Source organism: Priapulus caudatus, unplaced genomic scaffold (assembly GCF_000485595.1).
Source record: "Priapulus caudatus unplaced genomic scaffold, Priapulus_caudatus-5.0.1 Scaffold63, whole genome shotgun sequence".
Lineage (NCBI taxonomy): Eukaryota > Metazoa > Priapulida > Priapulimorpha > Priapulimorphida > Priapulidae > Priapulus > Priapulus caudatus.
Genome location: NW_014577124.1, coordinates 219,089 through 234,590, shown reverse-complemented (window position 1 = coordinate 234,590; position 15,502 = coordinate 219,089). Strand labels below are relative to the sequence as shown.

General features: G+C 39.8%; 1 protein-coding gene across 5 annotated transcripts in view; it reads left to right on the top strand.

Moving 5' to 3' along the window:
• The window catches only part of LOC106821196 (protocadherin Fat 4-like), a 52,325-nt gene that overhangs the window by 26,888 nt on the left and 9,935 nt on the right, over positions 1 to 15,502 (top strand). For 3 of the 5 annotated variants that reach the window (XM_014825899.1, XM_014825896.1, XM_014825900.1), the window contains exons 2-14: positions 2,252 to 2,399; positions 3,336 to 3,407; positions 3,968 to 4,104; positions 4,447 to 4,524; positions 4,847 to 4,939; positions 8,864 to 8,968; positions 10,113 to 10,214; positions 11,036 to 11,167; positions 11,959 to 12,049; positions 12,736 to 13,004; positions 14,524 to 14,585; positions 14,878 to 14,962; positions 15,211 to 15,386. In XM_014825899.1, the coding sequence (XP_014681385.1) occupies positions 2,345 to 2,399; positions 3,336 to 3,407; positions 3,968 to 4,104; positions 4,447 to 4,524; positions 4,847 to 4,939; positions 8,864 to 8,968; positions 10,113 to 10,214; positions 11,036 to 11,167; positions 11,959 to 12,049; positions 12,736 to 13,004; positions 14,524 to 14,585; positions 14,878 to 14,962; positions 15,211 to 15,386 (1,457 nt within the window). In that variant the 5' untranslated portion in view covers positions 2,252 to 2,344. Of the gene's footprint in view, positions 1 to 2,085; positions 2,138 to 2,251; positions 2,400 to 3,335; positions 3,408 to 3,967; positions 4,105 to 4,446; positions 4,525 to 4,846; positions 4,940 to 8,863; positions 8,969 to 10,112; positions 10,215 to 11,035; positions 11,168 to 11,958; positions 12,050 to 12,735; positions 13,005 to 14,523; positions 14,586 to 14,877; positions 14,963 to 15,210; positions 15,387 to 15,502 lie in introns of those variants that run through there. The other 2 variants (XM_014825897.1, XM_014825901.1) reach the window with 2 other exon arrangements.

Genomic DNA, 15,502 nt, shown 5'->3' with positions numbered 1-15,502 from the left:
TATATATAAGCCGTGCCTATATAAAGCCTGTTCATCATAGCCGGGTTCAGCGCCCGCGTGGTGGTGTGCGGCACAGATCAAGAGGGGCGACGGGTGTGCCTTCGTATACCAGCGCCGATCTGTGAAGGTGTTATCAGATGCTGACCTGGGTACAGGTAGATAGACCCGCCTGGTTAACGCGCGTATTCCCTGAGGGCATCATCGTATGCGGCGTGCTGCGCGTTACACCGACGGCTGCCTTTAGATGGGGTGATGGGGTGTGCGCAGGGGCCTTTCATTTATTATACAGCGTAGCTGACCCGGCATGATGCATCCACGCATCGAACTATAAGGTGCGTGTGCGTGTGCGCGTACGTGCGCGTCTGTGCGAGTGTGAATGTGTATGTGTCTGTGTTAGCTCCAAGAAACGGTATTGCTAGGGTTAGAATACCCTAGCAAGGATAGAATACTTGAATAGCCTAGAAGAATACCTTGTTAGAATTGCCTAGAATAATAGATTATATTTGCTTTTAGATTGATTAGATTGTCTAAGAATAGATTAAATTAGATTTGCCTAGAAGAATAGCCTTGTTAGAATACCCTAGAATACCTAGACTATAGACTAGACTAGACTAGACTAGACTAGACTAGACTATAGACAATTAGTCGCACAGCCTGGTCGGGCTAGTGTCTGTGTATGTGTGTGTGCGTGCGTGCGTGCGTGCGTGTTTGTTTGTGCGTGCGTGTTTGTTTGTGCGTGTGTGTGTGTGCGTGCGTGCGTGCGTGCGTGCGTGTGCGCGTGTGTGTATGCGTGGGCATGTGATGCTGGTTTACGGTGGCTAAACAACAGGCTATTAAATAATTAACCGTATTAATTATTAACCGGTTAATTACGGTTCATACATTACAAAAGCAACATTTTAGCCAAGGTTTTGTGCAGTGTGTTGTGTAGTCGCGGTTCTCATGGCTGTTCTGTTTCCTTTTTATGCATTCAACTATTAGTCAAATGAGGTAGAGTATGTCCATGCATGGCGGCCATTTCATCATATATATTGCAGTCTTGGTCACACTGAAAAGAAAAATGGGAAAAAATCTATATGGCGTACTTATGCGGTGATACATACGCTGATTGTCTCTTAGTAGTCTGCAGTCACACTATAGCAGTTGAAAAATGCTCGCTGTAGACTTTAATGCGGTATTGAAACACTTGAGTTTTTATAATGTCCTATAACTAGATTTGAAAATGTTAAATCCTTATATATTCCAAACATTCCGGTCCATGAAATGTAGTCGTGTTTGGCATGGTTTGTTGTGTGCTCTTGTCAATTCAAACCCATGTCTTCCGCTTTTGGTCTAGTCCACAGGGCAAACCCAATTTTATCACATCTTCAGACTAGGTGAGAATTTTTACACAGCGAGATTCATGTGGTAAATTTACTGCAACCTTCAGGCTACGTAGCCTAGGAACCTATAGACCGTCCGTGACTTGAATATCCCTTGATGATCGCATGAAGTAAAGACGTGATCAGAAAAGAGAACACGCGTACAGAGCGCCATTATGACCCTTACTTGGGAGGAGGCTTTATTATGTTTATTTACGACCACGTACGTGCAGAGATTATTGAAAACGAACGGACCGGTAACGGAATAACCAACCAACTAGCTATTCAACAAACAAACCAACCACCTAGGTACTAGGTAGTCGAGCAAAACAACGAAACAAACAAACAATCAAACAAATAAACACACACACAAATGAACAAACAAGCAAGCAAACAAAAGAATACCACAATTTCATATTTATATCAAAAGCCATAAAGATATATTATAGAGACACTGTAATTCTACGTAAAAAATAATTATCTATATAATAGATATTGTAAATTCTTATCGGTCTTTATTGTAAATTCAGTAAAAGGACAATGGAAGGCTGACACTGTGGTTTTTGAATTCTATATTATTAGTCATGATATATTTTTTTAGTTCTAATCTATAATCTTATAACATTAGTCTTCTAAAATGATAGTGCTCACGCGAATGTGACGCGATGCATGATCATAAATTAGAACCCTGCTCATTTCCGAAGACCCCTTTCGATCCTCAGACACTGTTGTCTACGGACATGGATGAAAGGCGTAAAAACAGCTGCGGTCATGAGGTTGGTTGCGCGAATTTTAAAAACGTGTTAGTATCGACAGTGTTCAACGGCTCGTACATTTAATTTTATGCTCATATAGAATCGTTAGCAATGATTTATGTTGCTAAATTGCAGGGCAAGTGTAACTGGAGAAGGCTCTGAGACTGAGAGTGCAGACTGCGAGGCACACCTGAGAAACGTCGTGCATGACAACGGTACAGCAGCAAAATGATTGAGAGAAGCATCCTTCTTATTTCATTTCTGCTAGTTCCGATCTTAGCAGGTAATGCACAAGTTTTGCGGTGTGATTTTACGTTGTAATTAATAGTGTAGTGCTAGACAGATAGTATAGCTTAAAGTATATAAAAGTATGCATATTATCTGAAAAATACATTTTTAAGGCAAGCATCTGTCTCAAACTAGCTAGTATGACAGGTAGGCGGGTAACCCGATAAGCTTATCACCGTGATCAAGCCCTTGATCATGATCCTATCAAGAGCAGATAACATATATGTACCCGAGCTAGTTTTAGGTTGTTTAGTATTGTCATACTATTATGTTTATATTTTTATATGAGGTATGTTTAGGGTTAGCGTACACTTCTGTAGTTCAAGTCTGGTAGAGGCTATCGAGCAGGCTGCAAGATTAACATCACTACATGCGCACTTGAGATGTATGACTATTACTTTGAGCTAGGATTAGGTTAGGTTTCTGGTTATGGTCAGGCTTAATGATGGTAACCTGGGTAATAATTCTGGATCGCAGCGATTCACAGGGACAAAAGAGAGCCGTGGAAACTATCCTTACAGATATTCTTCACAAATGTAGTCAATTGCAATGGGACTGGATCATGCTTTTGGCCTCCAGATGAGGCCCGGCCCTGCTATATGTGTGCAACATGTCATTATGCTAATAAATATTGCTAAGGCACAACTAACAAGCTTTGGAAGTGCCAGTAAGGTGGATGGTGGTACGTGGGGCATCTAGCTGTGTCAAATTCTTTATTCGGGGCACATCCTGAACCACACTTTAACCACCCGTTATTGTACATGTGTTGCTGTATTTATGGGGGTTGTACGTTAGGTTGAGCCCACTAGCTGTTTATAGATGGCTAGTTTGGCTTCAATTGGCTTTATTCCAGGTATAAATTTCGAATGATGTTTATCTGTTAATTACAGCTGTTACACCTATTGTTAACAAACATGTATTTTTCTTTTAGTGTTAAATCCCTGTGGTGTCCCTAATACTGGCGATCCACTTACATTTCAAGTTTATGAAAATGAAACCAAAGGTACGATACTAGGTTATAATATGACACAATCTATCAATTGCCCGAGGAAGAGGCATTGTCGAGGCAATGCTCGATCAAAGGGATCTATGGAATCTATGACACTATGTATCTATATTTTGATTTCAATGTTATGAATACATTTGGTGTTTGTACAATTTGTGTGTTTTTCTCTAATGTATGTATATTATATATATATATATATATATAATAATAATATATATATATATATGTGTGTGTGTGTGTGTAACATATGTTTTACAAATGTTGCATGAACATTAATTCAACATTACATATATATTATATTATATATATATATATATATATTATATATATATGAAGGAACATTAGATTTAAAAAGTGAAAATTGTTTACATAAAATTGCAGAGCTACAGTTTCATGTTTAATTGGAAACAGCTGCGTTCAACGAACTGTATTGACGGAGATAGCCATTTAGTATACTAATTTAATATAAAATGTTGCAGTATATACTTCAATACACATACTGTCTCCCAGAAATAGAACAACTAATGCATGACAATTGTGTGCTTTGTGTGTTACAGATTATATGGTAGGAGTCCTGCGACTTAATGGTGATGACAGTGAGATATCATTAACCCAGGCTGGTACTCTTGACCCTCACATCGGATTTGACATTAGCTCACGACAGGTGTATCTGTTGAATGACTTGCAACCATGGGTAAGGATCATAGGCACGAAATAACACATCTACACACATCATAAACATTTAGAGTGTGCCAAGTTGTCAACCAATAAATGCAAGCAGGCACGCATTCATTTGCATACATGCATGCAAACGTGCACACGCACTTGGACACAAGCCTGCGGCCTTTGTCTTTTACCATGAGCACATAATCTAATGTTATATGCTTTAGATTGAGTATGGTTAATTTATTTAATTATATCTGCATGAAAATTTATCAGTTGCATTCATTGAAGTAAATTAATTATCAATGGATTTATTGAGTCATTATCAAGTATTAATTATGATGCTAGCTAATGTTATGTGTTTTCTTTCTAGATCGATAGCTTGGAAGATCCAAGCCAAAACATGCCGATTACACTGCATATCAAATGTAAAGTTCTGCAGAATGGCCCTGTAAGTACTGCATGAAAGTAAATTAATATGTTTAGATTCACCAAATAAATTTTGCGTGATTTGTGCTATCATACTAAGGTGAGAATATGCAGTTAAAATGCTGCAATCTATTATAATCTTTGTAATTTTCATTAAATGATTACAGAGACAATTTCAATAATGTCAGTTGCTATGTATCAATTGGCAAAACCAATTTTTATTTTTAAATAAAAATAATATTTATCCTTAGAAATTCAGTATAAAATACTTACGTTATTGCATATTACTACATTAATCTAGCTTTCATGCTATTAAAGTCATTTTCTTTTATCATTGTTATTAGGTTACTGATCTACGACTCAATGTGTTTGTCACTGATATAAACAACAAACAACCATACTTTGTCAACAAGATATTTGCAACAAGTGTGAGTGAGGTAAGTAAACATTGCAAATATTAGTTTATAATTATCCCGATGCCTGCCTCTGAATTTGCTACTGCTGTATTTATTCTTTATCTGTGTGATTATATCTGTGTTTCCTAGCTCTAGTTAATAATTATACCCTTTGCTCCAGTTATAGTGACTAGGGCTGTATGTTTTCATGAACAAGCCTATTGTCTATGCAAGGCAAATTGTAAAAGGAATACGTACTAGCGTGCATATGTCTACAGTCTTCATGAATTTTCGTTGAGTATGCTGAAGTAAATTGGATAACTGCGCACCTTTTTGTTGATTACTGGGACGTAGAAAATGCGCTCACTGCATGTGGCTGACACGTGCCATTTCACGTAACCATGGCAACCGTTTAAATTCCAGTTGGGTCGTGTATTGTGAATGCGAGCCTCATTAGTCATCTAGGGTTGCTTGCAGCGTGCACGTGTGGCACTGGCACCTGGCCAGCTGCAATAACAATAGCTGAAGATCGGTGAGAAGGAAACGTTGTGTCGGTCTAGACCATGTCAGCCACCCTCCCGCTTGATTAGGCGTGACAATCGCTAGTAAAAATAGCAGCTTAACGTCAGTCGGAATAGGTATTGCCCAGATAAAAAAAAAGATGTGCTGAATTACTTCTCAGTTTGTATTGGATAATTAACACAATCGAGATGTCATAGAGAGAATATGGTGGATTGTTATAACAATACGTACGTAGTGTTTGTTATAAGCAGTTCCGTGTAGAAAATACAATTGGCGCAATACATTGGTTCTTAGTTCACCGTGTAATTCCAGTGTGCTAGCTCAGCAATTCAAGAGCCGTCATGGTAGTTATCAGTGCAGAATCTTATCTGGTTATGGTAATGATGCCATGGCTTAGAGTAATGATCTGGTTAGAGTAATGATGTCAAACCGTAACCGTATAGTAAGTAATATTTCCTTAATCGTTTATGATCTTTTGCATTCTTGTCTTGGTCTGAAGGTTAATGTGGTGTGAATGAACTAGGTCTGCAATGTGTCATCAAGCATGTGCTAGTATGGAGTGTATATGTATATATACATAGCTATATATATATATATATCAAGAGTCCATAATAGAAAATAGAGAATTTTCTATTATGGACTATTGATATATATCAATGTATAGCGAGCCGTCTGTATGGCTGTGCTGTGTAGTAAGTACACAGGGGTTCTGCCCCCTGCTCTGTGTCAGTCATTTACCTTGTCGGACACACGAAGTTGCATTTAAGTGGATATTGACCCTAATTTCTTCACGATGGTCATAAGCCACTATTTTAAAGCACAAAGAATGTAAAAGTGACAGGGCAAAAAACTCTGTTATGGTAATTTGTATAGCCCTTGGCTATTGTGGTTTGACATTTTGCTCTGTCGGAGCATTTTTAGAATTCTGTGTTTGTAGTAGCGCCAGTTAGCTAGATTCACTTTTCCAAATTGTCACTCATGCCAGCTCCGTTAGTATACAGACTAATTCGGGGTGTGCGTTGTATGAGATTGACATCATTTGCGTCATTATACTGAGGTTTCGTTCTGAAAAAACCCAAAACATGATCACTGATTACATCTTAGATGCGTACATTTTCATACGAGTTCATACTCACATAGTAAACAAAAATCATTTTTCCGTCTTATATACATACACACAGTGAGAAAATCGTTACACCTTTGCTATTTTATTTTCTACTTTTATTGGTATAGGGGTGTTTTTGCAGTCATTTGGCACATGTCTGCTTCGGAACTGGTTTACTGCTGTTTTGGAAATAATCGCACCAAAATTATACTGTCAATATTGATTTAGTTTAAAATTCACTGAAATTATCCTCACGCCGTCTGCACGCTATAGTGTACGGGAGTATGATCATACTGCTAGAAGTCCTCGCAACCCTGTGGCCACTGTGACTGTGTGATTTCGCATCTTGTGCGTGAATCGTGTCAGTAGTCACAGAAAGGCAATATTGTCGTGCGCTAATATTGTTTGCTCAGTCGGCACAATTGCTTCACTCGTCCTTCGTAAGCCGGCCCTGTATCAACATGGCAATGGCAGTGAGGGAAGATCATCTAAAAAACTTTTTTTTTACATTGTTACGAGCATTCCAGCTCCTCTGACTCTGGACCTTATTTGTCCCGTAATAGAGTTACGAGTGTATAACCTGTCTGTCAGCGTGTGGGTGGAGTAGCAAAACTTGATATCACCTTTTGGTAATTATGTAGTCCTCACAAGGGGTGTATTATATCTGCACAAACTCTCTTGAGAGTTCATATTGCACTGTTATGAACTAAAAATGTATTTGAACAATACAATACAATTGAACAACTGAAGATTGAATAATACAGCAGTTTTTCTTATAACCGAGGAAATAGAATTTAAAAAAAACTTTTCATGTAAAAGAATTTATGTTGGGTTGTCGACCACCGACACCCTCGTGGCTTTTATCTGTTCACACAGGTCTCACCAGGTGGTAATCTCCACGAGGTTTATCCGAGCAGCTCCGATATTAGCATATTATGAATTTATGTACGATGCATACTAACTATAAGTCACTTCTGTACACGTTTATCATGTTTCGTCGAAGCATTTGCATCAGAGTACGTCGCTTTTGCTAGACACCGATTATATAATTATTTAAGATTAGTAGAAATTTATACAGGTTTATTCGCATTGCAGATGGCATTGTCAAACATAGAGGGGCACGCACCTGCAGTTGCATAACTCAATGTGCGGCTAGTTATATATACCATAGACCGAGGTAGTAAATTTATACTGGTAAGATCTGCTGCAGCTACACTCGCGTTATACTTAGTCGAGGTTAATTCCGAATTCATAGCTGCGAGAGATAGGGCGTACGTAGATCAAAACTTCAAATACGTTCAGAAAGGTTTTCAAACGAGGAAGTCGTTTTTGCTACGTAGAAAATATATTCCAACACCTTCGCGTACGTGCGCGAACGTTAGGTGTTGAGCGTTATATGTAGAACTTTTACAATTTTTTTGGTTTTTATGTTTGGTTTTCGGTGATAAGTGTGCGGGCACTTTGTAGCATATTTGTTTTTTTGTGCAGTTTAGCGTTTTGTTGCATTTTGCGTTTGCAGCATGCACGTGTGATTTCGGTGTAGATTTCGTATCACCCGTGTGCCTACGCGTGGGTGTATAGTTATCATCAATCATTTACTTTAGTTTTCCGTTATTTAGTTTTTGTTCGTGTCTTGTATGTCAGACTTTGAATGTTCAGATTCAATTTCAGACCAGGATGTGAATGATTTGGTCATAATGCGTATAGTTTTGCGTTGCTGGGTAATATTGCTTTAGGATGATAACCTGATGTAAGTAGCCAGGAGGAATTTTAAGGTTTTTAAAAACTCAATGGTACGGTTCACCTATATAAGTTTGACATGAAGGTTCGTTTTTGGCGGGGTTAGGTTGAAACTATGCTCCAAAATTGCTCATGAAAAGGGAAACCTAAAAAAAGCATAACTCCGGCTTGATGTGGTACGTCAGACATGGGGTTTTGCACCGTTAGCTATTTTGTGCTTAACCATCCTTACCCGGGTTTCTCTGTGAGATTTACAGCTTGGTAAATGAGCATGCAATAGTTTTTGCGGAATGCCGCAAAGGCATTCGTTACAATCGAAATCCTTTTAGCGTACTTGGTTTTATATGATCAGGAGATGAATAATGACAGATTAATTCTGCCGTCTTCTTATTTCCGTCGTTCTTCACCCCCTGATATGATGCGTACTCGCCAGGATGTAAGCGCATTTTAATTTACGAGGTCTACCAGGAAATGTACCCACTGTCACACCTTGGAGATTCCCCGAGGCAGCGATGTTTTATTGCACGGTTGGACTGGTGGTTGTAAGTTTTACAACCATTTTAGAAAAATTTTCTTGATTGCTTGTGGTTCTGTTTCAGCTGGCAAATCTGAACACGACCATATTTCAAGCTCAAGCAAAAGACAATGATTACACGTTTCCAAACAACTTCATGCTATACTTCATCGAGAATTCGACTTACTCGGTAAATATATATATATATATGTATATATATATATATATATATATATATATATATATATATATATATATATATATATGTATATATATATATATATATAAGTAATATATTAAGCAGCTCAGCAATATATAAGTATATATTGCTTTTAAATTGTTTGTGCTACATTAATATTGACATTGTACATGTCACAACGAAATGTAACGTATCATGACAATAACAACATGTCTATTATAACCATTGTTTGCTCATGGCAATCAAATAGAGTCATAATATATATATATATATAGCCTTAGTTCTCTTTGCCCATGATTTAATTGGTATGAAATAGTGACCATGGGGAGCTATTCCTTTGTGTTTATATGAACCAAAAAGCCGTGCCAGGGAAGTATCAGCAGTAAATGCATGTTTCGTTTATTTAAAAAACCTCGGGGCTATTTGTCCTTCATGGGGGTGTGTAATTAAAGTGGTCGGCGGACGCATGTGAGTTCATTCACACGCACACAGAGACCCATGCGCAAGCACACGCACACTCATGCACTCACACACGCACACACATGCATTGCTCACACACGCACGCACACACATGCACTCACGCACGTACGCACACAGCATGCCAGCGTTTCATGTAATGTTGTGGCTTACACAGGAGATCTAACTAGGGCCTATCAATACGAGATTTGTGTTTATTTTACCGCCAGGACAATGTTTTTCTAAGGCCTTTCACTAGCAGGATACGCAGATCAGCGCAAAACTATCTCTACCTACAGTGTTTGCGAGAAGGTTATGAATAATTATATTAAGTATATTTGCCCTTCCCGTTATCTAAGCCGGCAGGAGACCTCTGCGACTTAGATCTGTTAATTATACAGCTAATGATAAACACTATGTACAATATAATGAAAGTGTGCAGATAGGCTCTTGAATTATGCTCAGTGTAGAATCAGTGCACGTATTTAGGCTTAGTAACACACAGAGACAATATCTGGCAGCAGATCGCCATTGTGAAGTCTATATTATTTTTCAACACGCATTAAAAGATGGGTTAAGTACACCCTAGCTGTCTTTGATTGTATATCGCTGTCAGTAACGCATCCAGTAATTTTCTAAACTATACAAACCGAATACAATATATATGTCTTGCTTTCAGGATTACGTTGGAATGCCGAACAACTACAACGGAGTCATGCTGCTTCAAAAGTCACTGGACTATCGTGTCGTTAAGTCATTTAACATCACGATGAAAGTTGAGGTTAGTGGGCAATACCCGAGTCAGATGCCGAACCTGTCACTGCTTAAGATCACGCGGCACAATCATCTTGTCTGTCATTCACGTGACGATTCTAGCCGAATAAATCAAATAAATTCTCTTTACTGCGTGAGGCGGGTTACGATTCGTGTGTGATGTGCGGTTGCGAGCGGACTGCAATGCATTGATTACTCTGCGATTACTTACTGGTTTCTGCTATGGTGGACGCTTCATTCTCGTATTGTTGAGGTGCCTGGGCCAACATTTATGCAAACATCGCACACAATTTATCTGCTGGCATCTCCCTTTATGGATGAAATTCTTATACAGGGCAATTAAATATGATTGCTTTCATGACACTCCCCAATTAGGTATTGCTGTGAATATTTGTGCTTCTCACGGTTTACGACTCGCGTGTTATTCTGTGATTAAGACAGTATATGTGTTCATTACAATTATTACAATCTTACATTCTGTGTCACGTACTACTACTAGTGTACTTTCTAATATGAGGTCTAGTATGATATATGGGGGTTGTTCAACTTCGAGAGATAATTTCACTGTGTTATATTGTGGTCAATTCTAAACATTCAAAAGCATAGATAGAATTCGTCCTTTTGACTTTAACGTACGATAGCCTAATTATGGGCATTCGACGTGCCAAATGCAAACATTCTCTGAATCACATAAACACAAGTCTCAAATTATTAACACGAGTTTAATTCGTCAGTTAATGTTAATTAATTAACTTATATAAGTTATACATCTAATGTCAATATGTCAATGTCAATATGCATCTCATGTTCATCTGTGTCTTTCCCCAGGATCTGGGAGAGATCCCAGGATCACTGAGTTCAACGCAGACGTTAATCGTAAATGTCATTGACGAGGATAACCTTAACCCGATTTTTTTCAATGGCCCCTACCGTGCGGACGTGCTCTACAGTGCACCTGTGGTAAGTAGTATGTGGTGATAGAGAGCGTGCGTGTGTGCGCATGAACGCGTGCAGACGGACGATGCGTGAACACGTGCAACACTTCACGGAACATCATGCCCAACTATAGAAACGTGTTTTGTGCACTAAGCGCCCTTTATCTTTTCAGTCATGATAAAACAATGTGCTTGCTTACTTCCTATACGAATATGTCCTGCTGTGTAAAAGTCAAATAAATCCTTTGTGTAGGCGATGCTGTTGTGTAACTAGAGCAGGGCAAACCTACACGGGTATTTAATGAGATAATAATTGTATGTGAGAGGGGCTGAGTATGAGGTGAGATTCATGCAGTATATTAGGAAATTTAGTTTTTTACATTTTTTTTTACATTTTTTTTTACATTTGATTCTTATTTTGTCAGTTGAATTTATTCTATGTAAGGTTGGTAAATTATTAATTATAATAATATATAGTATTTTATAATTATATGTATTAATAACTGATTAATTCTAGAGATATGTGATGGTTGTGAATTTAGGTGAATGCAATAATATATTTAGCATTTTCATCATAAAAGTGTCAAAAATCATTGTTGCACCATCTGCTTGTTTTAAATATAAAATAATGTTATGCCACTCCTAAATTAATTCTACAACAATGGCAAAATTCTGTGTTTATGCACAGAATCAGTCAATCTGGATAACTCGATCACACGTATGACATTACGCGTTCCTGAGCATTCTGTAATTTACTAATCAAACTAACATACTTCTGTAATCAACTAATTAGTTGTTGTCTCTTCGTATGTACAGGGCACGCCTCTGATCATACAGCCAGCGAAAATATATGCCGAGGACCAGGATACGGGTATCATGAGTCCACTGCTATACAGCATCGAACATGGTAAGCACACGTGCGCACGAGCAAAAACATATGTACAGGGGCCAAATACTTCTAACCATCTTAAACCGTATTCTTTGCCACTTTGCAACGATCGTATAGTTCAACTTGTATGTTACGCACAAGGACGCATGACCCTATAATTTGTTTCGTCGAACGCAGTACAAAATGAGGTATCGCATGTTATTACCCACATTAGCGTTATATTATCCGGGATAGGACAAGGACAGCGTGGCATTACCGTGCTACAACCACATGATTTCGATTTAATGTGCGGCATTTTGCTGCGTTTGATTATATATTTCAACAGTTTATCTCACACTATTATTAGATGCGTTACGTAGCTTGACAAATGGTAGGGATATAAAAATCGACGACCTCATCGAACGGTATACTCACTCCGTTCTATAATTTGTAATCTAATATTTTTTACCGCACAGTATATATCAACCACGGACATGCAAATTTAATCTTGTCAGTCATTTATCAATTAAGATTTTTGATTATCAATTAAGTCTGCAGTGGTTTTCTATTGTTGAACTTGCATTCCTCACACCTAAGCACGTAAACGTGCTTACATGCTACTATCGCACCGAAACGCGCAACCGCGCTCATGGCACCGTCCCCGCTGAAACACATGAACGTGCTCTCGCTGTCGTCCACGCTGAAACACATGAACGTGCTTGCAGGCGCCGACGGTTACTTCGCGATCGACGAGCGGACGGGCGTCGTCTCGACCGCTCAGACGCTCGCCAGGGGGCAGCACTTTTCGATGCTCGTCAAGGCGACGGAGGCGTACAACAGCGACCGCTACGCTATGACGTCGCTGCGCGTCAGCGTCGCCGGTAGCAACGACCATGCGCCGGCGTTCGACCGCGCGCTCTACGCCGTCAGCGCGATGGAGAACGTTCCGATCGGCAGCACCGTGCTTCGCGTCGTCGCCGCCGACGACGACGGGGTAAGCGTTCGTCCGCTCACGTCGGCACGCCGCGCCACCGACTCTTCCCTCTGCCACGAGTGCGACCGGCGTGGCATTGGTAGACTTCCCCTCGTGGTGAACTTCCCCCCTTGGTAAACATCCCCCCTGTAGTAAACTCCCCCCTTGGTAAACATCCCCCTGTGGTAGACTTCCCCCCTGTGGTAAACATCCCCCTGTGGTAGACTTCCCCCTTGGTAAACATTCCCCTGTGGTAAACTTCCCCCTCATGGTAAACTTCCCCCTCATGGTAAACTTCCCCCTCATGGTAAACTTCCCCCTCATGGTAAACTTCCCCTGTGGTAAACTTCCCCCTGTGGTAGACTTCCCCCTTGGTAAACATTCCCCTGTGGTAAACTTCCCCCTGTGGTAGACTTCCCCCTTGGTAAACATCCCCCTGTGGTAGACTTCCCCCTTGGTAAACTTCCCCCTCATGGTAAACTTCCCCCCTCATTGTAAACTTCCCCCCTATATGTTGTGCGCAGGCATGAGCGTGTCTGGCATGTGTTGTACATGCGCATGAGGATTTGAGCTTTATTTTTCATGTGCAATGTATAAGGGCTGGGGGTGGGGGAGTTTGCCACAGAGGTATGTCTACCATGCTACGCCGGCTGTATTTTGTTCGGTTGGTGGAGCAGCCGGTGTGTGGTGCGCACGCGTAGGTGAATACGTGTATTCTTGGCAAACCATTGAAATTGATTGTGGCCGCGATCACCGGCTTTTATGTGAGAAATGCTATCGTTTGTTCGTGTCTGCCAATCCTCGATTTCATCCCGATATCCTTCTTTGTGTCGCCTAAGAGGTGAGGGTACTGTATTGCTAGCTGTAAGTAGGCTGCACGCGTGCACAAACGTTTTCATGTATTGCTGTCTGGTTCTAACAATATACACCATTGATACACGTCGTATAGCACACGTTCGAAAGCACAACCATGTTCACACGCACTGCATTCTAGGTTCCAGCACACACTCGTGTCGTGTAGAATGCATGGCGGGATGGGTTAAATGTTACGTACCGTAAATAACAGATAGTCTCAGCGTTTATTCCAGGTTTGCGTGTCCTCACAGTCGGTCGTATTTGCCTGCTGATTGTTCAGAACAAGTGGCGGGTGTGTGTCTTCTTGCATACAAACACTAACCAACTTGTGTTTTTACACGATTATGTAGAGCACGTCACGTCTGTTGCAGCTCGGGTTAAATAGGTTCCAAGATAAATCCAGCCTCGCACTGCAAAGGATTAGTATGTTTAATTAAGGGCAATGTAAAGACACGTTCTTCTTTATTATCATTGTCCGTGATTAAGTGAATCTGCACATAGAGGCTTGCGATTCGTGGCCTCACCTTATGGAGATCTGGCTTCCTCAATCGGCAGTACTAGGTTTCTCCATGTTGTTAATGTTTATCGTAATAACCTCGCGTTCGCAGCAATAAATGGCAACGGTGTTTGTTTTTTTACGTGTGCGGCAAATATCAAACCAGTTGTGAATTAAAAATAATTTCAGGATGATTTATTGTACACGCTTCTGAACTCCGAGCAAGTCACCGATTTTGAAATGACCGACACGTAAGTCGTGCATTCTTGTTTAAGTTTATGATTAGCTCCGGTAGCGTGGTAGTAGAAATTGGCCAGCAGTTTCAACGTTGTGAGTAACATTATTGCAAACTGCAATTTCTCTCTGCATACACAATGGCCCCTATTATGTCCCTTTGCGTCTTTGGTGACATGAATTACAGGAGTGGTTTGAATTTCAAAGGAAATGTTTACAAAGGAACTTGCAGGGGTGTGTGCGTAAACGTTGATAACATTTTGCGATGATGTTTGAATATTATAACAGTTGATGCTGTTTTCATTGCAGGGGTTACTTAATTAGCACAGCCTATTTGGATTTTACCGTACAGAACAGCTACAATCTCACAGCACAGGTGTCTGATGGACTTTATGTAAGTTATTGTTAAATTCAAATGAATAATTTATTCTATTATGTCGTTTTTTCACAGCTTTAGCTACCATTTCTATTCAATTGCCATTTGATTTTGTTATGTATTACCATGAACATACCTACTATATATACATCTATAGTGTAAACGTGTTCATAGTATAACCCCATTCTTATACATAACCTGATAACCTGATGCGCATGCTATCTAATGTGGGGTATTATTCTAGAATTCTTTATGCATTATTTCAGGTCAGCAATGCATCTGTAGTCGTTACGTTGCTCAGCGCAAACAGGAAAAATCCAGTGTTCTCCGAACGCATGTACACATTTAGTGCAACAAGGAATGACAACTCCTTCATAGGAAGCGTGTCGGCCAGTGATCCTTCTGGGACAGAGATAGAGTACACTCTATTAGACAATCAGCTGTAGGTCCACATTCTACATGTATTGATGGGAGGGGGTATTAGAGGATTACGAAAATTGAGATTGAGATAGCAGGATTATAGTTAGTTACTATAATATAATAAATAATATAGATAAT